This window comes from Petromyzon marinus, chromosome 25, assembly GCF_048934315.1.
Source record: "Petromyzon marinus isolate PM22_M1 ecotype Great Lakes invasive population chromosome 25, UKy_Petmar_22M1.pri1.0, whole genome shotgun sequence".
In the NCBI taxonomy this organism is placed as follows: Eukaryota; Metazoa; Chordata; class Hyperoartia; order Petromyzontiformes; family Petromyzontidae; genus Petromyzon; species Petromyzon marinus.
In genome coordinates, this window is record NC_133691.1 from 14,280,067 (window position 1) to 14,305,211 (window position 25,145).

Consider the following 25,145-nt stretch of genomic DNA (forward strand, 5'->3'; position numbering starts at 1 on the left):
AGGAACTGCAATATTGTGGAGTTCCGGTATAATGAGTTATAGTATATATGAATCTTATGTCACCTTAAGTATGCCTGTGCGAGTACACTCGTGACACGGGTGTCATGCGCGTGACCTTTGTGTTTTGTTTCAGATGTGCGAGAGCAACTCCGCTGCGAGTCATGGTGGTGCTGGGAGAATTGCCTTCACCATCGATGGCACTTCACCAGCACCCGTCTCAACCCCACCTCAATCCGGTAGAGTTACACGAGCGAAAAAACGTATCTCTTGTGACGTCTGTGGGAAAAAAATCCAACTGGCATGGTGCCTAGAAGCCCACGTAAGAACGCATAAGGAGACCCGTGAGCAATGGTGCGGCATATGTGGACAAAGGTTTAATCAGCCAGGAAAATTAAAAAGGCACATGAAGACCCATGAAAAGGATTATATGATAAAGGGTGCACCAGGTTTGGTGAATAACGGCAGTTTTGCCAATGCGGTGTTGAATCCACCATCGCCCTATGAGATGTGCTCAGTCTGCGGATTTTTAAGTCCTATTGAAATCCTGAAAACTCATGAAAGTCTTCACGCACAGTTCTTGTACAGACCGAAGCCTGAACATGATTACACTTCGACAAAAGATAGCGGCGTTAAGATAAATGACATGAAATCCAAATTTCTTGAATGCTTTGGCCTAGTTCCACGTCAACAAACTGCTTCACCAGTCAGTGAGAATAAACCATACGCTGCTCTCGATCCTTTTATGAGCATGAAAGTGTTGATGACCTTGCAGCAGAAGAAGGAAAAGCGAAGTAGACCTAAGTCCATTAAAAGAAAGAAGACCACCACCAGTGTCACCAATTGCAGCAGTAGCAACAGCCAGAATTCGGACATCAAGAGGATGGACTGCACGGAAGCAGGAGGCTGCGTGGAGCAGAGCATCCCCAAGGTGGATGAATCCAACCTGGCACCTTTAGGTACGTCCTAGTAATGCACACACTACATTTCATTTGGATGTAATTCATAATTTCACAAATTAGTTAATGTACGCATATGTTGACCATATCTGTATGCCTGCGCTGAGGAGTCTAGAGATCTGATGTGGTGCTGCTCGGATGTTGGGTTAAACCGTGAAACTCTGGGTTTTCTGTCACCGAACCACGATTAAACTGGCTTCTCATTGATGGTCTTATCCAGTTACCAAACACTTCTTCCAGCAAACACTTGGACCTACAGCCCCAGAGCCCACTTGGACTCTTTGATGAATACCTCGAGATGGGTACAATGAGCTCAGAGGATCACACTACGGAGTCAACGCGTTTTACTTTATTATAAAAAAAGCTCACAATTGGGTATCATTTGATTATATTGGCACGTGTGGACGGCCCCTGTGTATCTGTCGGACATTGTTGTGGGAGGGAAATTACCCACACTTCGGGTTGTTGAAGGCAGGGAGCACAGATGTAAGAGCTTAGATGTACAATACAACAATGTAATTTGCTGCACTGTCCTCTGCTGCTCACAACCCCACAATAACTATTGCATGGTCACCCATCCAACCAATTTTCAGGCTCAGCTCTCCTTAACTTCTGGGATCTGATTAAATCTGACGCATACTGGGTGATTTGGCCATAGGCACCAATCTATGGATATACTGTAACACAATTGTCTTTGAGCATGCGCATATGTGCATATGTACGGAGTTAAGTTTTAGAAACAATAGGAGCACATATTTGCTCCTCTTGTCTGCTAACCAATGCAGCTACATTGGTCAGCTTGGATTGACGTTTTTCCCCCTTACTATTTATTTAAAACTCTTGTGCATCATGTCCACTGTGGTTAACTACTGTGATTTGTTGGCATTTCAGCCACAGTGCATATGCCTAAAAATGTGTGGTACGGTTAATGGAGTCCTCAATACAGGATGTGATCTAGTTATTATAGCCACCTAGTGGTGGAAAATGGTGCAAAAGAAACCCAGGTGAACCAGAGCTGAGCATTAAAGATGGTAGTGGCTGATCGCATCTTAGTGGCCAATGTAATGGACACGATAATTTTGTGAACAAATGGCACGAAAATGTGACCATATTTTGGGGTCTCCTTTGACTAAAACACATTCAATGCATTGAAAACATGTTTTGTTTGCTTAAAGTAATCACAACATAACAGCATTAAGAGTGTATGTCTATATCCTGTTTCACTCATTATCCTATCCTTGCCCCCCTACCCATTCTCAAAATATACCCCAGTTATCCATATTCGGGTTTGCCACTCTCTTCGTGGCATCATTTCCACTTGCGCCATTGCTCGCACTGCTCAACAACATCATCGAAGTGCGGATCGACGCGTGGAAGCTCGTAACAAAGATGAGGAGGCCTGTGGTTTCGCAAGCAAGAGGAATTGGAGCCTGGGCCGACATTCTGAGTATCGTTGCCACCCTCTCTGTAATCACCAATGTAAGTCGCCAGATTGTCCGCTCGCTTTCTCGCTCAATATCCCATCTTATGAGTGACATAACATGTCATGTTAGCCGTGTGGGTTCTTTTTACCATACTTCACCATTCTGGTCCTGCCAGGTTTGAGAAGAGGTGTAGTGGGGGACCAGGAGCGGTTCGGGTATCACTCGTCACTGATGTTAGTCGTAGCTGGAAGTCAATTGCATGTGTGCTGAATTCAAAGTGCAGTGCATGAATCACTGCACCACCGCTCCTATCCACTCTCTCCCAAAATCGCAAAAGGTAAAGCCTTGCAATTGCTTGCTCATGTCACTGCTGGCAGAAGGGCCTTAACTAAAGGTAGCTCTAGAGAACCCCTCTGCACGGTATTTGGCCTACTCTTCCATGATGACCAGACATGTTGTAAGATGTGGAATTACCTGCGCTAAAACAGTGATGAACCCATTTATATTGCTAATTGGACAGAGGTGGGGGAGATTTAAGAAAATGATCCATTGCTTCAACTGTTGTGTCAGGAGACTGAACTGACGACTGCCAGATTGCAAGTCCTTATATGGTAACCATTTCACTCTGGCAGCAACCCCCCAAATTGTATTTGTGAAAATTAATGTAATTGCCAAGGTAAGATGTTCAGAAGCCTTGGTCAAATCATTGCATGCTAAGTGACCGCTATCGCTGTGCCTCCGTATGCTAATTCCACAGTCATGCATCTTGGCGTTCACAACGGACATCATCCCACGCCTGGTGTATTATTATGGATACTCAGCAGAGTATGGCACAGGTTCGCCTACAATGCATGGGTACACGGAGGACAGCCTTTCAATTTTCAAGATCAGCGACTTCAAGGAGCAAAATTATCCCAACATCCTGCCAGCCTGGTTTGATCCGGAAATCCACACAACCTGCAGGTTTGTGCCATTCAGTGTCATGCCCAGCTATCGGGGGTGCCGTCCCTGCGAATGTGATGCACTGATGTCTGGGTGTGTTGTCCAGGTAGATGCGACATCCTTCTGGGTGTGGCGTCCTCCTGGCTCCGCCCCTTCCTGATTAGTCTGGTTCTCTTCCTCTTTTCACTCCGTGACTTTCCTTTTAAGACCCACACTTCCCCTAGGCCCCACCTCTGTTTAGGCCCTGCCCCTTACCCTGGACACAGGGTTTGGCTTAGTTGGGTAGTAAGGGGTTGTGGTAGGGTTGGGGGAGGAGTGTGCGTGGTGGGCGGGGACAGTAAAGGGGGTGGGGGGGGGAATTGGAGGGGGGGAGCAGTGGGTACGGGTGGGATGGCTTCACAACCAAAGTCCCACTTAGAGAAATATAATAATAGATTGATATAAATTATAGCTCATTGTTACCCTGCTAAAGAGTAATGTTATTTATTTATCTATCTATCGATCCACGACTGCTTAATTGAGTCTTAAGATCCCTTTTCAGGAAGACCGTGCATTGGGATTCCAGTTTAAGGTGGTTTTATGCATGTGGGATGCAATAAGAGGTCCTGGAGAACCCATGGTAATGAAATGAAGCTTAAAGGTCCACACAGACATGAAACCACTTGCTCTACAGCCATCTTCTGGTCTCCTCACCGCACAGTTAGTTAGGAAATTGATGCGATCTACCAACCCTTTTCTGTAACGTTTTTGAATTGCTGGCATACACAACTATAATCAATATAACCATATTGATCGATATTTAATATAACCTTACTTGACTATGACCAAATCACCACGAATACAGCTAATCTTAGATTCCGGAAGTCAAGCAGGCTTGAGCCTTGTTCGTGCTTAGATTGATGAACACCATGCACAATGCAGGTGCAGTAGGCGACTTTGGAGCTAGGTTGTCAGCAGTGGGTAGTTCAGAAAAATTAATAGTTGTGCTATATTGTTCTCCCATTATCTGAACTCCCTACCTTCACTAACCTGGTACGGACCAGCGTGAACCATGGTCAATAGAGCCCCCACAAGCTGCACGTTGTGGGAAGGCCCTCTTTCAGAAGCGGATTTTTTAAAGGGCTGTGAACGCATATACCGTTTGTACACAACCACTTGTTCAATTTAGCGCCAACTCTACTTTCGAGGCACTTTGCTCAATATAGTCCATGCGTGCTTGTGGTTGTATGTGTGTAGGTATCCAGGTTATCGCTACCCGCCGGATCATCCCCAAGCCTACTCCGTCACCAAGCAGTACTGGCAAGTACTGACGGCAAAGCTGGCCTTCGTCATTGCCATGCAGGTACACATCAACATGCACACACACACACACATTCATAAACCCATTGAAAGATAAAGGTAGAGCCCTCCAATTACTTGCTCATGTCACTGATGGCAAAAGGGCTCCTGCTATAGGGAGCTCACGAGAGACCCTTAAGATGTATTTGAACTGCTCTTCCACACTGGTCAGACGTCTTGGGAAGAGCTGGGAGTTCCCGCACTGAACAGCACCAAACTCAGCCGACCAATTGACTGGATGTATTCCATTTACACTGCTAGGTGGATAGAGGCAGTGGAATGTAAAAAAAAAACTTTCACCATTGTTTACACTGCCACGATCAAAGATCAATTCACACCCGCGACCTCTGGATTGCAAGTCTAGTGTGCAAAGCCTTACACTACTGCACCATCGTATAGACTCATCTGTGAGCAGTTGTTAAGGTCAGCAGAGCAAACCGTGATCATTGTCAATGGGTCATTACAGATAATGCCAGTAATGCTATTACACCTCACAATTGCACAGTATTTCTGAGATCACAAATAATAGTGGTAATACAATACGCTCTGTCATCATGCAGCAGACGATCCATGTTGTTTATGACATTTGTCACACGTAAGCATGTGTGCGTGTGGGAAGGGGAGCGGCTGCGTAGTTGTTCGTGAACTGCGCTACCAATCCTGTGTGACCGGAGTACTATTTCTGGCCACAGCCAACAACAGTGGAAAATATTAGAACCAGTGTTGAGCTTCCCTTAAGTTGATTCTGTCTTAAAATGAGTACTTGATGAAGTGTGTGAAAATCATCACTGGCGAGATAAAGGTGCACACCACCCCCGCAGGCACTGTGCCACCCTTCATAGATGCACTTGTCTCAGTCTGTGAAAGGCTACACAGGGAATCTTTGTAGTGGTGACATGGCCGAGTGTAAGTGTTTGCTGATTGTTGCGATAAATTTGCGGCTGCCCAGGTGAATACTGTGGGTGCATTAACTGCACATCAGAAATGTTGCCTGCTGCATAGTGAACGTAAAAAAACCCATTAAGTAATTCAAAAAGTGCCTCGGTATAATTTGCCAAATGTTCAAAAATTACTCAAATGACTTAATTTAATTGGGAAAAACGACGTAACAATATAATATCCCTAGGCTTCAGGTCCCCGGAATAGTTGACCTGAGATGTAAAGCACTTTGAGATGCTGCCATATTATATTTAGTAAGCACCCTTTACATGCAAATCCTGAAACTGAAAATCCTTTACCTGTGTGTGGACGTGTGCAGCACGTGGTGTTACTCACGAAGGCCTGCATTGCATACATCATCCCGGACACGCCATCCCATGTGCGCGCCTGCATGCGCCGCGAGCGCTTAGTCGTACAGACGATTCTGCAGCAGGCAGAGCTGGGCCGTCTCCGTAACACCCTCCTCACCGATGCCCCCAGCTCACCGCCATCGCCTCAATTCCACGTTGAGGATGAGCAGGCAGAGATGGGCCTGCTTCGCTGCTCGCTGCATAAGGAGTCTCCTGGCGTATTGCACCCACCCCAGCGGTGCCACATGGAGAATGAGCAGGCAGAGAAGACTGGTGACGACTCACTGCTGAAGGGATCCGAGGAGGAATCAAGCAACGAGGATTCGTCAACTGTCTTATACAGCGTATAAATCTACTCTGACTTTTAAAGGAGGCTGCTATCCTAACTCTGTTTGCACGTGGACAAGGACATTGCAGTCGAGGACTATCTGTATATATATTAATAAATACGTTCATGATTTAACATGTCTCAATCATCTCATGTCTTTTCATACGAATCACGATGTGAATGAGGAAAACTAGAAATTATTGTTATTTTGTATATATTTTTAATTTTGGTTTAACATGTAGGCTTTCGCGCCCAATATCATCCATAGAGGTGTTTTTTGGATTAGATCGCATGCATATATAAACGTGTCGTTAAAACCCGCCACCACTCGACACAGCCAACTAGTAGGGTTGTCACGGAAACAGAACAAGCCAATTCGTCACTGGTACTTTGGAGAGCCAAGCCACAACATTTACAATCGGAGTACGACGTTTTGCCAGTAATTACAACTAGCTTCATCAGGCGACAGCCAGATTTGTGGCACTCTCGCGCAAAGTGGGGGGGGGGGGAGATTACTGAGTCAACGTACATTATGCATGTGCATTATGAGAGCCCTTTGATCTTGTCCTTCCTGTCTATTGTGTATTAAAATAGCCGTACCAATCGTAATCCCTATTGAAGTATGCTGCCCTTTATAGGCATGCATTTAAATAATGTATTATTTGTTGGCACCCATGTTCAGCAGTAGCAGAACACACGTGCCAACAAGGACACTCAGTTGATTTTAATGTTGAAATTCTGTGCAAAACTAGCTACTACTGCCCAAGAATAATTCGAGAATCTATCGAAATTGGAAGAAAAATTTACAGTTCGGATAGCTACCGCCTTTCTGCTGTGTGGAAGCGACTCATCAAATAGTACATTAGATGAAACTCCGAGTACCCACTCAGGAGGTATAGTGGTAAAGCAGTGGAGGAAAAAAAAACATTTTTTTTTAATTTGCCCTTGTTGAATGATAGAGCCGATACACACAGCAAGCGAGATTAAGAAAGCGCATCGGAAGAAATAACGGAGGAGAGAGAGAAGACAATTGCTTGCTGGAGAAGGAAAGGCATTCCTACCGAGGGAGACAAGTTGACAAAGATTTTGATAATGGGAACCGGTGGCGTGGCTCGATCTTCCCTATGTACGCAACATGCTACCGAAAGTAAACAGAAAATCCTATTCAAAGGCTAAAATAAGCTCCATTTTTTGTATAAGAGCCCGATAAACAATAACCCCATCCATAGACTGAGGAAGAGAGGGAAGAGCCTGAACAAAGGGGAGGAGATTACGACGGAGATGGGTTGGAGGTGGAGAGAAGGGGAGAGGGGAGGCCGTAAAGGCAGCTGCACATTCAAGGAAAGCGGTGTAGAAAGAGTTGAACGGGGACATGGAGACAGTAGAGACAAGGGTGGAGAAAGAGGAAGGGAGGATCTTTCAGTGCTCGCTACAGGAAACCCACAAAACTGAATTTCCTAAACTCGTGTCGCCTCCGTGACAGCAGCACCACCAACGCCACAGACTCACGCTCCTCAAATCGACAATACCATCTCCATTGCCGACCAGCCACGAGATGGCTGCTCTCAACACCTCGGTCGTGGTGTAAGCAGCAAAAGACTTCCGGTTGGTGAGCAACCGGCCATTGCGAGGGTTGGAAAGAAACTGAAGCACGGGGCGACTCCCACAACCTTCGGGTATTTCCAAACTGGATGACGTCTTGGGATGAAGCTAGAAGTAAGCCAAATCTGCACTCAATAAATGGGACAAAGATTCCAGAGAAGCCTCCAGAAATGTCACAGGAGGCTCGGGTGTGAGAAACCAGACTCCATGTGGGGTCCTCCAGACCTTTGCCCTCCAGTTCATCAACATTTGTAAAAGCAGGACGTCTCAAAGGTACGTAGCATGGGTGAGGTAAGAGGTTGAGAACCACGTTCCGAGATTAGGCGCTTTGACAGGTTGGGGTCCGAGTTAACGTTTAATGGAGCTCACCCTACGACATTATGGATAGAAGGGTAGTGTGCCGGCACAATCCGGACACCCTGCTACACCGAAACACTCTGCTGCACAAAACTCCCTGGTACAGCTAAACACTGGCACGATTGCGCTCAAATACACACAAACTCTCGCTCGGCCAGTTGGTACACAGGTTGTCAGTTGTGGGGGACGCGGGCCCCCGGCTCCCCCCCCCGGGGGAGGGCTGATCTCGGGAGGGCTGCGGGCTCCGGACTCCTCGCTCGAGTGAGAGCAGCCGCTACTCGACTTTTCGCTCGCGGTGAGAGGGCTGCCGCTCTCCGGCTCCTCTCCTCGCGCCGCAGCCCCTCGGGTCCGCGGGTCCTGTTTGTGGGGCATAGCTCGGGGCTGGCACGTGGCTGCCTGGAATCAATTCGTCGCTTCTCAGCCACTCAAACGCGACGTCTCCGCTCACACAACCCCGCGCACCACTCACACGAACTGAACGGGGGGTCAGGGGTCAGAGGGCAATGACGTCCTTCGCACACGCGTTGCCGCCGATGCCGGGCAATGGAGATTGTTTAAAGGGCTGCGGGGCGGGGATTTGGAGTCAGTTTTAGAGCGACACACCAATCGCACGCGCGGGACGGGGGGGTCGGGGGTTAGAGGGCAGGGACGTCACTCATACACGCATAGCCGATTGGGGGGCTGTATTGGAGATTATTTAAAGGGCTGTGGGGGCGGATATTCGGGATTGGTGTTAGCCCGCAGTCACGAAAGCTTTAAATCGAAATTTATGTTAAGTGTAATGTGTTGGTGTTCATAAATAGTGTTGCCTCCCAAGAAGTTGTGTGCGCCTATCTCAGCCCATTACATATAAGTGTAGACATGATTATGTAATTCTTGTGTTCATACAAGTGTAGTGACACAGCGCTGACTGCTGTCCAGCAGCGGCAACTGCAGTGGAAAGTTTGCACACACGCCGTTGAGCATATATACGGGTATGCCGGCCGGGCAGAGGAATTGGGGCAAGGGTCATGGAAGACCTCATAGGGAAGCCTCTGGAACCCTCTGGTCGGTTCGAGAAGGGAGGCGTGGATAGGGCAGAGCCAAGCCGCGCCGAGTAGAATATAGAATATAATATAAGCAGCGGAGAGCGAGAGCTCCGGGCTGCCGGTTCTGGGAGTGGACTCGTCTCGTCGTCGCTGTCGTTGCCACCGCATTCGCCCAATCATTGCGTGGCCAGACAGTAGCTGGCCTTCTCGGTCGACGCCGTCGGTGCAACACGGACAGGGTCGTGTCTAGGCCGGGCTCTATGGCAACGTGGTCGAGTGAGGCCGGAGTTGGTGTGAACAAGATAATAAAGAGACGGTGTCTCCTGCAACTACCTCGTCTTCGACAGTGTGTGCGACACACACCACACGTCGGAAGGAGAACACTTCACAAGTATAAATGCTGCCTGTGTCAGTCGAGTCACATTTGCTCTAATTTATTTTGGTGACCTAAGACAGGAGAAGCAAAATGCACTTCTTCAGGAAGTGATATTTTTTTCATAATGCAGAGGCTGTGCCTGATACACATCTTTCATGTGTTGTTTGGCAACCCTGGTGCCCAGTAAACACCATATGGCCAGATCTTTGCATTGAATTCCAAGTATTAATTCCTCCATACTTGTGCACAGTTGAGTTTTTATTCCATTCCCTTCATGAACCATGTCTTTGAACTTTACATCATAGTAAGATAGTACATGCTGATGAATAATTAATAGATGCTTGAAAACATCTATCCCCAACCATCTGCCTGTGTTTGGCCTAAAACCCAATCACCCAGAATGCCCAAATTCACCTTACATACTCTAGGAATGTAAGCAGATTAATGCTTGTATATCCATCACAATCATCACCCCCAAATGTGAAGACATGTCACGAGACTCGCTGACTTTTCTTAAAATACTTGAGAAATACAAATCATAGCTGAATATTTTCAATTCCATGTGTATAAGCCTTTGTCTCAGATTTATTGTAAAATAAATATACATGTACAATATAAACATTCAAATATCAGAAAATATGTAATGTATGTTGAATTTCTTTCACACTGTACATAACCAACCATGCTAAACAAGACATGATAAAAACAATCCAAGTCATGGGTTGCATACAATATGCAACTTTGGTTTATTGATTACAAGTTACATAAAAGGTTCTGAAATTTTACAATACAGGTATAGTGCAATCTAAATAAGCAAATGTACTTTTAGTGATTTCCCAAATGTTTATAACTACACAAATACTAGCATGCATGTTCCCAATAAAGTAGTCTCCTTCCAAAATGGATAAAACCAAAATAAGTTTAGTTGTGCTCACAATATTTTTCACATATCCGTTCTCTTTCAAGTGACATTTGAGTCTGCATGGATTTGCTGTGCAAAATACTGCTGCAACCATTCACTAACTCCAACCCTGAACGAACTTCATCACATTTTTCCAATACTTTGTTGTGGCACTTCCATTAACAGGGCAATTACTGTGCCCCATGGGCCCCACAAGTTCACAAGTAATTGCGATTCACACCACAGCACCTGAAGTACCATTGATGTTTAACAACCATGAATTAGCAGGACCAAGCGAACGTATCCTTCTGAGTACAAACCTCGACCACCGCCTTAAAATGCAGCCATCCTTGTTCTCCTTGATGGTGTCAACCAGCTCTTTCAGACGCGACAGGTGGTACACGGCCCTGAGAAGAGACACGATTGAGAGAAAATTACTTGGTTGACTTATTATCATGGTGGAAGCCAGAAAAATCTCACCAAGTCTCAGGCGGGTTTGGCAGTGATATTTTGCAAATTTCATCAGCGAGTGGTATGTGAGAGGAAATCGGAGAACCCGGTGAAAACAGAGGGAGTAAAATGCAAAACTCCGGATATAGATTCAAGATTCCATTGCTGTATTACTAACTCCTGGTTACCTAGCAGCCAAAATCTATAATATATGCTATTACCAAATAGTCTCCCATCCAAGTAATAACCAGGCTTACCTGCTTAGCTTATAACATTCATAATCTGACATCATACTTAGAGGCGGTGCAGCCTCTATGCTGTGCGTGAGTGTGAATATAAAGATAAATTCACAATGGCGTGGAGGGGTTTTCCCAGGGACGATCAGCCCCTAGGAAGACGTCCGTGTTGAAGCTGCCCGGGGAGGGGGCCTCCAAGCCGGGGGATTCCAACTCCATGCGCGCCCTGCTCAGCAGCTCCTCCAATGAGGCTGTGCATCAAGAATCACGCATCGCACGTCACAACCACATGGGTGGCCGCTCAGTCGTCTCTGTGAGAAAAGACTGAATATGTACCTGAAAACATATGAAATGTCATCTGCTATATACAGACTATATAAATACACACACACACCTAGGGATCTAAGGTCCTCTGACACGGGCTCCTCGTTGGCTACATTCGTAAGGCCGGAGATGTCCAAATCTTTGAGCCACTCTGGGTACTTTGGTCTGCTTTGCGGGCTCTGAGCGGCACCTGCTCTCTTCGTGCTGGTATCCGTCTCGTGGCTGCTGGTCTGGGAGTCCACATCGCAGTCACGCAGCCAGGCCGGGTACCTGAGCTCAGGAATGCTCGTGATCCCCGACACATCCAGCTCATCCTTTTGGCTTGTCAACCACCTGGGATAGGTACTTGTCGCACAGCCGCCGTTCGGCAAGTGCTCACGCCTAGTTGCTTCACTGCTCCGTAAGTACAACAAAACATTCTTCTGGTTAGAAAATAAATAATTTTTGGGCTTTGCCGACTCATTTAATGGCATCAGGGCCTTGTTGCTTCTCGCTGTTGAGCTCAACCATTCAGTTGGCTTATTGCCCCTCACCAATGATGCGCCGAGGCTGTGCGCGGTGACCCCGAGAGATGACCGCTTGCCTCTGTGCGACACTGCGAGGTCTCGGTGGGCGCCAGGCGAGCGGAACAAGGACTTGGAGGAACCGTCAACTGGCGCCTCTAGGAACTGGTCCGTGGTTAGACTGACCGTCGGGCTATAAGCCATGACCGCTGCAGCGCAGCAGTGAGGCTGCACGTGCCCGAGATGAGGTCCTCCACAGGCAGCATGCCACCTGCAATGTAAGACCCACAGACATTTTACTGGTACACAATGAATTTGCTCTCCCCTAGATTCCTTGACCCCTGAACGGCAATCCTGCAATGTTGCCTTACTTTGCACCATTAGTAACTAATGATGTTATCCGTTTGTGGAGTTTGTGAGAATATGGGATAAATCAGTGCATGAGCTGTTATTGTTTAAACTTCAGATGTGTCCAGTCTAGGATCTGCAAATTTTGACACAAAGGTTGGGGGATCACTTAGATTTCACAAACTTTACAAACTCGATAATCAGTGAAGTTGCTGGAAGATGACAGGAGAAAGAAATGCATGCTCCGACCTATCTGTTCAGACCTATGCTATCCTCTCATATGCGTGTGCTTACTGTGGATAGTTTTCTCTGACATAAAATGAACTCATTAATGGAATTTGCCAAGCATCCCAGTGTGGGACTCTCACGAAAATGTATCTTTAGACCTTATTAAGGGTTTTTTTCTAGGGGAATTACATTACATTCATGATAGCATAGCATAATTGACAAGCACCCAGTACAAGCAAATAAATGGGGTTCTCCTCTCCAATTATCCCCCCTCCAGTCAACTAGCTTCGATACCTTATGAGACCTCCTTTGCCAGTAACAAGATATAGTAATAGGTTTTTACCCTTTTATCTGGCACAAAAACTGACACCTTTATACAAGGGATCATGTTTGCGATAACCACAACGCAAGTAGTCAAAATGCAAACAAGAAGACGCTAAGAATAAGAAGACGCCTTTTTGCGTCTTCTGGTCCAACACCAGTGGAGACTGGGATCTCAGAAAAGCCATCTCGGGTATGGACCAATCAAATTCAAGGACAGTGCATATTATCAGAGTTGTCTTTTTTGTTTGCATTTTGACTACTTGTGTTGTGGTTATTGCAAACATGATCCCTTGTATAAAGGTGTCAGTTTTTGTGCCAGATAAAAGGGTAAAAACCTATTACTATAGCTTCAATACCATTGCACCGCGTGCACACTCGATAGCCACTCGAGTGCAAGCACCACGGAGCGATTCCTCGCGTGGCGAGAGGCGCAACCCACCCTCATCCACACTGTGCATCCTCCTCTCCTCCGCGCGTCTCCGCTCCGCCATGCTGCGCGGCGCTGTGCTCTGCACGTATCCTGGGTGGCGGTGACGCACAGATTCCGCTCTGCTCAAAGTCCTCGATGTAGGCGTCCAGCGCACCGCTCGCCTACGAGCAGCACTGCTCTCCGCACACCACAGGGCTGCGCTAGCCCCCGCTTCCGGTCCGGAGCAGCGTGCTGCCCAGGCTGCCGCGAGGGCTTGTGTCCGTCACCGTGCTGTCGCCCGAAGGGCTGTTTGTCTCACCACCGTTGCAGTACATTTTGTACGATTTGGGATGCCTGGACCGGATGGGGCCAGGGAGAGGAATGGCTGTGGCTACAAGGTCACCACTGGTCCTGGTATGGGGGGCACCATGAGGAGCTGCTGTGTGCGGAAAGTGGGTCCGCTGTCGCAACGCGATCGCATGGGCCAGTGTCGACCACTTCGCATTAGGTCTCTTAAGCTACTGTGGCTGTTGTCCTTTTTTCAACAAAAATTCCAGCCTTTCCCATGGTTTCCTTCATCACACCTGCAAGCTCTATGTACAATTGAAGTGTCATAAATGCACTACCTGCCTACTACTACATTATGAATGATATACATTTAAGAATTAGCTGGAGACAACTCCATGTTTAAAACACACTGTATTCAAAAGAGAAGGCTTAACATTTAACATTGGTTAACGTTTGGCATGCACACCTGCATATAAAAAAATTACCGTACTACTAATACAATGAATGCTAAATATTAAGTGGTATTACAGTAGTATGACTACTTATATTTATATATTATCGCACCTCCGAAGAGCACGGTTGGCTTTGTACGATGCGAAAGAGGTTCAACACACATACAGAATACAATACTTTCCGAGCACATTATGCGTACCGAACCTCCAAGTTCCTTACCCTACCCTGAATAAGAATGTGTGCGGAGTACAGCTCCTTTTTAAATCCATTGCTGGCTGACAGCTGTCCCATGCATGCAGCTCCCAGGGGGAGGGGTTATTTACCATACTTCACCACGCTGGTCAGTGTGAGTTTGGTGATGGCAGGGGGCTATAGAAGTGCATTACAACCATGTACTGAATATTGCTGCACTGATGGCAGGGGGCTATAGAAGTGCATTACAACCACGTACTGAACATAGCTGCATTGGTGGCAGGGGGCTATAGAAGTTCATTACAACCACGTACTGAATATTGCTGCATGGATGGCAGGGGGCTATAGAAGTACATTACAACCACGTACTGAATATTGCTGCACTGGTGGCAGGGGGCTATAGAAGTTCATTACAACCACGTACTGAATATTGCTGAACTGGTGGCAGGGGGCTATAGAAGTGCATTACAACCACGTACTGAATATTGCTGCACTGATGGCAGGGGGCTATAGAAGTACATTACAACCACGTACTGAAAATTGCTGCACTTGTGGCAGGGGGCTATAGAAGTACATTACAACCACATACTGAATATTGCTGCACTGATGGCAGGGGGCTATAGAAGTACATTACAACCACGTGCTGAATATTGCTGCACTGGTGGCAGGGGGCTATAGAAGTACATTACAACCACGTACTGAATATTGCTGCATTGATGGCAGGGGGCTATAGAAGTGCATTACAACCACGTACTGAATATTGCTGCACTGGTGGCAGGGGGCTATAGAAGTACATTACAACCACGTACTGAATATTGCTGCACTGGTGGCAGGGGGCTATAGAAGTGCATTACAACCACGTACTGAATATTGCTGCACTGATGCTCGCCACGTGAGAGCCACACAGCAGGACAATGCTATACTGTACAATATTGAAATGATTCTCCTACAAATACTAAACATTATTGTCTTAACAATCAATACTACTTTTAACATGAACAATAACTAATAAATGCACGCGTAGTAATCGCCGTGGTAACCCTTAGCGTGCAATGTGAGCAGAACTTGTGTTGTAAGTCGTACCCAGTCCATTACCGCGCCACACACTCCCATTAACAAACCAACGACATTTACTGAATGTCCTCCTCCTTTACACGGCACAACCAGACAACACTTTGCACACCGAGGTGTCCAAGCCGCGTGCTGAGTGAAGCAAACCCCATTCACTCTGCGCTCAGCGTTCAACAAAGTTGAACCTGGCTCGCCCTCACGCCTGCCCATCTCTCTCCGTCTCTCACCGGAGATTATTCCATTGATCGTCTTCGCCTTGCCGTCCAGAGATCCGTGTGGATTATCCGTGAGGGTAGTTAAAGGTCGCGGTTATTCGGAGAAGTTTTTTTAATTAATTTTCCCGCCACAACCGCCGCGTCGCCAACGGCCGCTGAAGGCGATGTCCGAGACGCGCGGCCTGCGCATGCGCACTGAGGGTTGAGAGAAACCTGCGGGGAGGGGCAGCGGGGGGCGGGGAAGCCGCCGCCGTTGGCCACACCCACATTCTGGCCACGCCTATATTGAACCGACGTCACGGTGACATCATTCTGGGTCGGACTTTATCGTGGGCTGGCTGTGCACGCGAGGAGCTCCTGACTTCTGACTCTGAATTCGAGAAAAAATCAAAGATTCACGATGTCTACCTTCGTCGAGATAGGTAAAGTTTAACGTTAGTGTTAGAGATGTGTGTTTGTGTTAAATGTTGAGCCTGTGGACAAAACTGCTGGGGATGTGCCAGATGTCTCCATCTAACGTTAAGGAGGTTGGAGCCTGGATAGTGCATACCAGGTGTTACAGGCTACATGATGGGAAGCAGAAGGCATTCTAGTAAAATAGGTTTTTGTTTGTACGTTAATGCTCCTCCTTTTCCTTTACCAACCCATACTCACCGGCATGGTGAAGTATGTGCAAATAACCAACACGATTCGTGCGATCGTCAAGAGGCTCTCCAGCAGGGGATTGGCAAAAGGCCGTACAGGAGCAGTTTTGTGAAAAATCATTGATTCTTTCATAATGTACATCTATGATTTATTATTATTGTTCATGTGGGTAACCTCGGCGAGGGGGGAAGCAAGGTCGGGAAGAGCGGGGGATGGGGCCGCTTTTGACCACGCCCATATTTAGGTGACGTCTCGCCCTTTTGCTGTGACGTCACTATAGCAGGGAGTTATCCTTGGCTGGCTGTGCATGAGGAGCTCCCGAGTTATAACTCACAAGATCTGAGATTAGACCAAAGATTCATGATGTCCACATTTGTTGAGATAGGTAAAGTGTAATGTTCGTACTATGACGGGGCTTTGGGCCAGTTTTAAATATTGAGATCTCGTCAGTGTTTTAATCGGACGCTCAGCAGGGTTTGAGCCAGGATAGTGCATAACAGGTCTAAAAGTGTGGTGTCGGGCTACATGGTGGGCAGCAAAGGGCAGTCCATCAAAATTGGTTGTACTATACATACTATACGTCTTCACCAACCCACATTAACCAGAGTGGTGAAATGTGAATTTGAAGCTTTCGTGACTGCAAGGATCCATACTCTTTGGTCCCTTCACCTGATGAAGGCCACTTGTTTTGTGGCCGAAACGTCGTGATTGTTGTTCATTTTATTTATTTATTTTTCCCTACGTGACTTTACCGAATAGAACCAAAGAGTACATATGTTATCTCCCGCGCAATATGGTATCTCCCTCGCAAGATGTTATCTCCCGCGCAAGATGTTATCTCTCTGACAAGATATTATCTCCCTCACAAGATGTTATCTCCCTGACACGATGTTATCTCCATGACAAGATATTATCTCCCTCGCAAGATGTTATCTCCCTCGCCTCGTATGCAGGAAGTCCGTGAGTTCGATCCAAATTGTGACGCCTGTAATATTTGGAGTTTGCGTGTCTCTCTCTCTGTCTTCTCGTGGCCGCGTGGATTATTCCCTGGGTCCTCCGGTTGTTCCTTTAACATTTAGAATCAACGTGCTTTCAGAGTTATTTGGCTGCTATAAATTTCCACGTGATGCGAATTATTTTCCACCTCGCTACCAAGCCGCGCCAGGGCAGTGCCGAGCCAGCCCCGTGTGGCTCTCAAGGCACCAAGTTATGTTTCCACTGCGGAACCCGAGCCGTGCCACGGACGTCACGTGTGACGAGCGCGTCGAGACGCATGTGGGTGGTGTAGTGCAGTAATTTTCTTTTTTTTTTTACTCGGGGGTACGCGGACCCCTGGGGGCTATGTGGCAATGCCCCAGGGTGTACGTGAGATAATGTATAAATATGTGAAATCATATCGGACATGAGTCATTGGTGAATAGTCATGTATGAATCGGACAATGTAAAGTAACTACGATACAATTTGTATCCACGTGGTAACCTGGAACGATATGAAAGCACTTTCTAAACTCACTGATCGTACACAATGCGGGTTTACAAGAGCAGCCAGGGAACTAATGACGTCTCGCGTGCAGAGCGTCCGTTTAATTTGTTTTTATTCGCTTGCAGTTACTAGCAGCTGGTTAGGATATACCTCTCACAAAGTGGACAATTGGTTAAAATATTGACGTTCATTATTCACACGTTGATTTCTCAGAACCACGTTGGGTCAAGGGGGGAGTGGGGGGGGCTACTCGGTTTAAACTAAATTCAACAACGAGGGGGGGCACCGGTAGCCAACAACGGTTGAGAACCACTGGTGTGATGTGCGCTGGTGTCCTTACCGTGCACTCACCGAATGTCACGCACAATGTACGCGTCATTATCCCCGCCCCTGGCCCTGCTTGGCCCCAAGCCATATTCAGACACCGCGTGAGGTTAGCGTATCCCGGTTTTTGGTTCTAGCGCAACATGGAAAACGGCCAGTGGAGAACCAGGCAATAGAAATGTGGGAGGCACTGTTGGCACGTCCATATAAAACTGCACATGTTATCCCGTGGATACAAAATGCAGGTTAAGAGGAAGAATCGAGGCACGGTGATAAAAAAAAAACGTGATAACCCAGCAGGGTTTGAGCCAGGATAGTGCATAACAGGTCTAAAAGTGTGGTGTCGGGCTACATGGTGGGCAGCAAAGGGCAGTCCATCAAAATTGGTTGTACTATGCATACTATACGTCTTCACCAACCCACATTAACCAGAGTGGTGAAATGTGGATTTGAAGCTGTCGTGACTGCAAGGATCCATACTCTTTGGTTCTATTGGGTAAAGTCACGTAGGTAAAAAATAAACCAACAAAAATCACGACGTTTTGGCCACAACACAAGTGGCCTTCTTCAGGTGAAGGAACAGAACTGTCGGGACGACAGCACTTCAATTGAAATGTGGTCAAGTAACCACCATGATCTGTGTGGTCACGGGGAAGCTCTCGCAGAAGCTGACAAGCTTCCATCTTGGCAGTAATCATGTTGCCTCTTTTTTACTCTCAGCGTCTCTGCAGCGCTTGCCGCGCTCGCACTCCTCGCCCCATTCACCCCCACCCTCCCCCTCTCTGACTTATTTAACTGCCCTAACCCTGGTTTCTCTCCCACTTCAGTAAAACAGTTTCCTTGCTCTGGTTGTCACACCTGATGATGAGTGCTTGTGTTGCATTCGAAACGTCGTGATTTATTTCTATTTTTTTTCACCTACGTGACTTTACCGAAAGAACCAAAGAGTATAGCTGACAAGCTGTCAGGGCAAAAATGACTTTGCATATTCCAACTAATATTTTTTGCCCTGGTTTGTGTCTGACCATGCTGGGCACGGCTTTGTTAAAGTGTACGATATTCAATGGGGTAAAAGTCCCCTAATGGTAATACAACTTTATACCACAGGTGTACTCACACTGGAGCAGCGTCGACATTTATGAGAAAGCTTTACACATGAGTACCATGTGCGGTTCTTTACCGACATTCCCATCCCTGCACCTGCCTCCCCTGTCCCTAATGCAATGAACCCTCTACCCCCACATTACCTATGCAGAGCTCGTGGAGAGAATGAATGAGGAGGAGGGAGCGGAGGGGCATGAGGCTCAGCCTTCAACGGTGCCGCAAGACTTTTCGACGTCATCATTTCAATCTACCCTGGCCCAGGTACGATGCGGCACAACGTGGATTTGCACTGCCTATAAATTAGCTTGGCTAATGTCAAAGATGGGAGATTCCTGGTATTTACAGATTTAGTTGTTGTTTGCATTCGCCAACTAATGGGCCCCAAAGTGTAGACATGGCTGCTCCTCATTTATAGATTTGCAGCCTTTGCAGCAGTGCGTTTTGGTGACTATACTGTGCTGATGAGTCCGAATGAGGATTACACCGGTCCACAGTTGCATATCACTGCATAACTGCTGCTGTTAGTCTGTCACATTTGCTCAACTTTATTTTGATGGTGGTTTAAGATAGCATTACCACAATGCACTTTAGAAAATACTGATGTTTTTTGTATAATGCACAGGGGCTAGATGCTTTGTGTACACATTTCTCCAGGTCTCTGGTTTCCTCCCATAGCTAAATGACACAGTGTAACTGGTATTGGCCAAACGTACCAATGCTGAAAAAATACATGCAAATTATTCAATTGGAATTAAACTAAGCAACTTCGTTCTCGACTGCAAAAAAACAGAACTTGGTAGGACCCTCCTTGAAAATAAAAATGTAAACTCATTGAGGTTTTCCTGGGTAAACAAGTACATCATCATAGCAATAAACAACTTGCATACAAATAGCAGATTAACTTATGTCCTGATACATGTATCATGAGCTTATGAATAAATATACATTTCATGCATAAGCTATTACATCTCTCATATTCGTGTGTGTGCTTGCCTTTGCGTGTAGGACACTATCTACTTTTGCGATGGAGTCCGTCGGATCGATTTCATCCTCGCGTTCGATGATGAGGTCCATTCTCAGGACGCCATCAACAATCAGGTGAGAACGAGGAACCTACAAATAATGCTCCACCTTCCTGCACCCAGCATTATCACCCCTCCCCACGTGCAACACCACACGCCTCTAAACCTAGGTTTGACGCAGTGGTGCCAGCTCAGCTCTCTGACTGCTGAGTCACCCTGCCACCTCCATACGAGTCTTTAAATCCACAGTATACATCCTTTATCAAACTGTATCGTCAACTGCAGACCATGCTAGTCAATGAACGCTAGACTCCCATCACTCAACTCGCACATCCATACCCTGAACCATACGCCTCACTGCTTTGGCGAACAACAATCAATTATCGTTACGTATCACACTCCATCCACAACTCCTCAATAAATACACCACTTTCATATTGCACACACCGACACCCAGACATAACTTACAGGATATATGTAATATCCGCATTCTAACTGCCAAATGGAAAACTATTATAACAGTGCTGAAGTACCCAGTATGCATTCTCTGCAATATTGATGTTTTTGTTTATTTTGTTGCTATTGTACCCACGCACAATGGATCTATCTCCCTTGTAAAATAGCAAAGCAACTAGCTAAGTGAGACCATCCCTGTAACAAATAAGGTAAACTCAAAGAGTTGATTGACAAAGAGCTGTGCAAATTTTTATTTTATTAAGGTCTGCTGAAGTGACACCGACTGAAGCAGTTCAGTGATGCTACTTTGCAGAGCCGTTCTCTGATTGATTCCCATGTGAGGCTCTACTCACTGTAAGAGTTCAAGAAGTTTCCTCACCTCTTGACTTGACTCCCACAGTGACACAACTGAGAACAATGTATAACACAGATGGTCAATTTTGTTTGACAGAAGAAGAGGACCGAATATCAGGCAAGCCTGATGAAGATGGGGCTAGATCTCGAGATTGAACCCAAGGAGGTAAGTTTCCTGCGTGTCTCTCTGCTATAGATGACAGACACTGTATACAAATAAAAAGGTGTTAGACTGTGATTGCTTCATAATTTCACTGCTAGCACACATTCCTTGAGTAAGAGCGCTAAAGATCCCCGCTGGAGGGTATATGGCCTACTCTTCTCTGCTTGCCAGACGTCTTGAAAGAGATAGCGAATACCCATACTTTACCCCACCATGCACAATCTTAAGATGGATTAATTGTGGCTTACCCATTTATACTGGAGGGTATAACAGTCTCCACCTTAATGTGGCATGCCAGCTATTTATACTGTAGTAATAAGTGTTCGATAACTGCACGTACGTTATGCAATTTGCTTTTGGGTTGTGCCACACGTTGATCGGCACGAGGTGCTAACAACACGTGACACAAGCACGAAAATCCACGCGGCCGTGGACACTCTTCCAAATGAGACCATCCTGTTCCCTTGAACTCTCACCTGGTCAAACAAAGTCTAATAAATACAACTAAATGCACTCATCTAGAGTCTGACGATGAACTTCGTGCCATCCACTAGGAGTCGGTGAGCGGACGCACCACCTTTGTGAAAGTACACGCGCCATGGAACCCACTCACCACCTATGCCGAGATTCTACACATCCAGGCAAGATTCTGATGGTCATTGTAATGATGATCATGATGATGCCGATGATTGTGATGATGATTGTGGTGATGATTGTGATTATGATGGTGATAATGAATGTGATGACAATAATGTTTGTGAAGATTCATCATGGTTGTGATGATAATTGCGATGATCATGCATGTGATACAGAGTATGATGGTGAGGGTGATGATTGTGATGATTATAATTTATGACGTTCAACGATAATAATCGTAGCACTGACATTACGAGATATCGAGAGACGTAAATATACAAACGGATTAGAAAAACGTACATTTGGAAAAATATGCATATTAGCAACATATTGACTCTTTTTAGAAAAGTGAATGGGCTCGGGAAGGGCACGTTGCTTGAAGGGATGATGTCTGCTGGCCGAAAATGACATTGGAGTGGCAGCAGAAGGAGAGAACGTGCCCAAGATGATGTATATCATAGAGATGGCGAGATAAGATTGGCTCATGTGCGTGTGCTCATGACTGGGGATATTGGTGGGACAACTTGAAGAGTGGGTGGGATATGCAGTGGAGGCTTTTGGCATATTAATTGTTGCATTATAGGACTTGTTGTATTATAGGACTTGTTGTATTATAGGACTTGTATTATAGGATTTGTATTGAATGTTGTATTATAGAACTTGTTGTATTATAGGACTTGTTGTATTATAGGACTTGTTGTATTATAGGACTTGTTGTATTATAGGACTTGTTGTATTATAGGACTTGTTGTATTATAGGACTTGTTGTATTATAGGACTTGTATTATTATAGGACTTGTTGTATTATAGGACTTGTTGTATTATAGGACTTGCATTATTATAGGACTTGTTGTATTGTTGGACTTGTATTATAGGACTTGTTGTATTATAGGACTTGTTGTATTATAGGACTTGTTGTATTATAGGAATTGTTGTATTATAGGACTTGTATTAGAGGACTTGTTGTATTATAGGACTTGTTGTATTATAGGATTCTTATAGAACGTTGTATTATAGGACTTGTTGTATTATAGGATTTGTTGTATTATCGGACTTGTTGTATTAAAGGACTTGTTGTACTATCGGACTTGTTGTATTATAGGACTTGTATAGATTGCAACAACTTGGGGAGACCTTCATCCATTCGTGGACTGATTTTGGCTGATGATGATTCCATGTGCTCGAGGCAAAGGGTTTAATACATTTAAAATCAAACAGGTGCCACTCAAGGAGAGCGACCTCCCCCAGGTGTCAGGCTCAGACAGTGGGCCTCTTCACTACCTGGGAAACATTCACCACCTGAAGCCGGGAGCCGTGCCCAAACAACCGGACTCTTTCACGGCACCCTACCGGCGTTCGCAGCAGGACATCTATCCTATAAAGGATCATGACGTCCTCATCCCACCGGCCGTACGCAGCCAAATCGTACGTTTGTATCAATAATGCTGTATAAATAATGCCAGAATGGGGTGGTTTTTTTGCAAAAACATGTTAATTTAAAAGGGTTTTGTCGTGTTTTTATCATTTTAATTAAAGTTTTCAGCTCTGTATCGCAACTTGCGATCTCTGAGTGACATGTGGTTAGAAGTGTAAATCATTATGGTTTATTAAGAATGCCTGGATTTATGATTTATGGGTTGTGGTAATATGTGTCCCTGTAGAGAAAGCTACCAAATTTTTGGGATTCTTAACCAGGAGACATGGTGAGCTAGCAGCCCCACCCTTTGTAAGTCCTGCCCACATTATATAACCACGTCCCCTCAATCACTCTCCCCTGCACAACAAAAGAATGAAATACTACTGTTGATATGGTTCTTGGTGAGCAGGTATCCTGTCGAGCCAATATTGTGGGCATTTGGGGTTTTGATAGTATTGTATTCTGAATAAATTGCCTTTGTGCATGGAAAGCATGCATAAAATGTCTCCTTGAAATCTGGATATTGTACTTGCTGAAATTGGTACATATCTGCTTCAGTTTTTGGGGTGTTCTATGGACCTTTCCGAGTCGGGACTCAATAAGAGTTGTGGGCCCATTATAACTGTGTAGGCTGGTGGTGGTTGGAGAGGGGGAAACATTTCAGAGTGGAGTGAGTCAATAATAGCTTACCCACCCAGCCCTATGTTTCATGCATGTTATGTTTGTCATGTGTGTCATGTGTGCTCACACAGGTCCACTACATGCTGCAAAACCCCATGCCACAAGACAGCACGAACATATTAAATATCAACCAAATGATTGAAAATGGCTGCTATACTGCAGCCTATCCACTGCATGACGTAAGTTGTTGGGGGGGTAGGGGGTGGAGGGCACACTGACACCCTACGGGAGGCCCAGGTACGACACCTGAATTGCACACCTGTATAGGACGCTATAGCATAGTCTAAAGCTTACCACATACTTAACATTAGTGTCCCACAGAGATGCGCCGCATAGGTGTCCAGGTTCCCCAGCTCACTAAACACACCTCTGATTTGCATGGTTGGCTACATACGGTGCAAAAGAAGTTCAATATCCATGCATTGGAAAGGACTCCACGAGCACTCTAGAGAGCCATTCTCAAGGGTATTTGGCCGACTATTTCACGTGGGACAGAAGTCTTTGGAAGAATTAGAAGTACCCACACTTCATCCCACAACACGTGAACAACCAATAGATTAACTGTGGGTGCACCCATTTACACTGCTTGCTGGGAAGAAGCAGCGTGATTAAGAAACGTGGTCATTGTTTTAACTGTCGTTCCCATGAAATCAAATGGGCGACCTCTAACTTTGCAAGTCCAGTGCAGTGTGCAACACCATTACACCACAGCAGCGCCACGGCAGAGTTTTGGGGGGGTGGAGCTGGTAATTTGTGAATGTCTATGCAGTGTTTGTGACTAACAATTGCTTTCCCCATGTCAGAGTGAGTCTGTTCATCCCACCAAAAACCCGAACACGCTGGGCGACCGCAACACGCTGCGACGGGAGTGGGCGAGAGCCGGGCGCTCTTTCAAGGAGCAGCCTCTTGACCTTGTGCGGTAAGTTCATGCCCTATCCACTGCTGGATGAAGACTTCCCCAAGCCTTCGCCATCTCTCCCAGTCTCCTGATGCAACGATCCATGTGGCTCCTGCACACATGCTGATTTCATTACTTAAATCTCTGTGGTGCACATCCTCTCAGACGCATTCCTTCTCTTGACTGCCACATCATTCTTAGTCTCGACCACAGGCCATCGTACCTCTTAGGGACGTGCCCTGTCCAGAAAGGTCCTAAGGCTGGACTTGAATGCTAGCTGGGAGTTGATAGCACAGACGGCTGGGGAAATGGAGTTCCAGAATAGCATTTGCCCATGCCTTCCCTGCTCTTCACATTTCCCTCCAGCCCATGGTCCTTGC

At 46.1% G+C, this 25,145-nt stretch overlaps 1 protein-coding gene across 1 annotated transcript in view; it reads left to right on the forward strand.

Moving 5' to 3' along the window:
* Positions 1-24,652: 24,652 nt before the first annotated feature.
* LOC142929090 (anoctamin-5-like) overlaps positions 24,653-25,145 on the forward strand; it is a gene marked incomplete at its 5' end in the record, with an annotated part of 46,632 nt that continues 46,139 nt past the window's right edge. The window contains one exon of the mRNA XM_076069542.1: positions 24,653-24,786. Coding sequence (XP_075925657.1) covers positions 24,653-24,786 — 134 coding nt within the window. The remainder of the gene's footprint in view (positions 24,787-25,145) is intronic.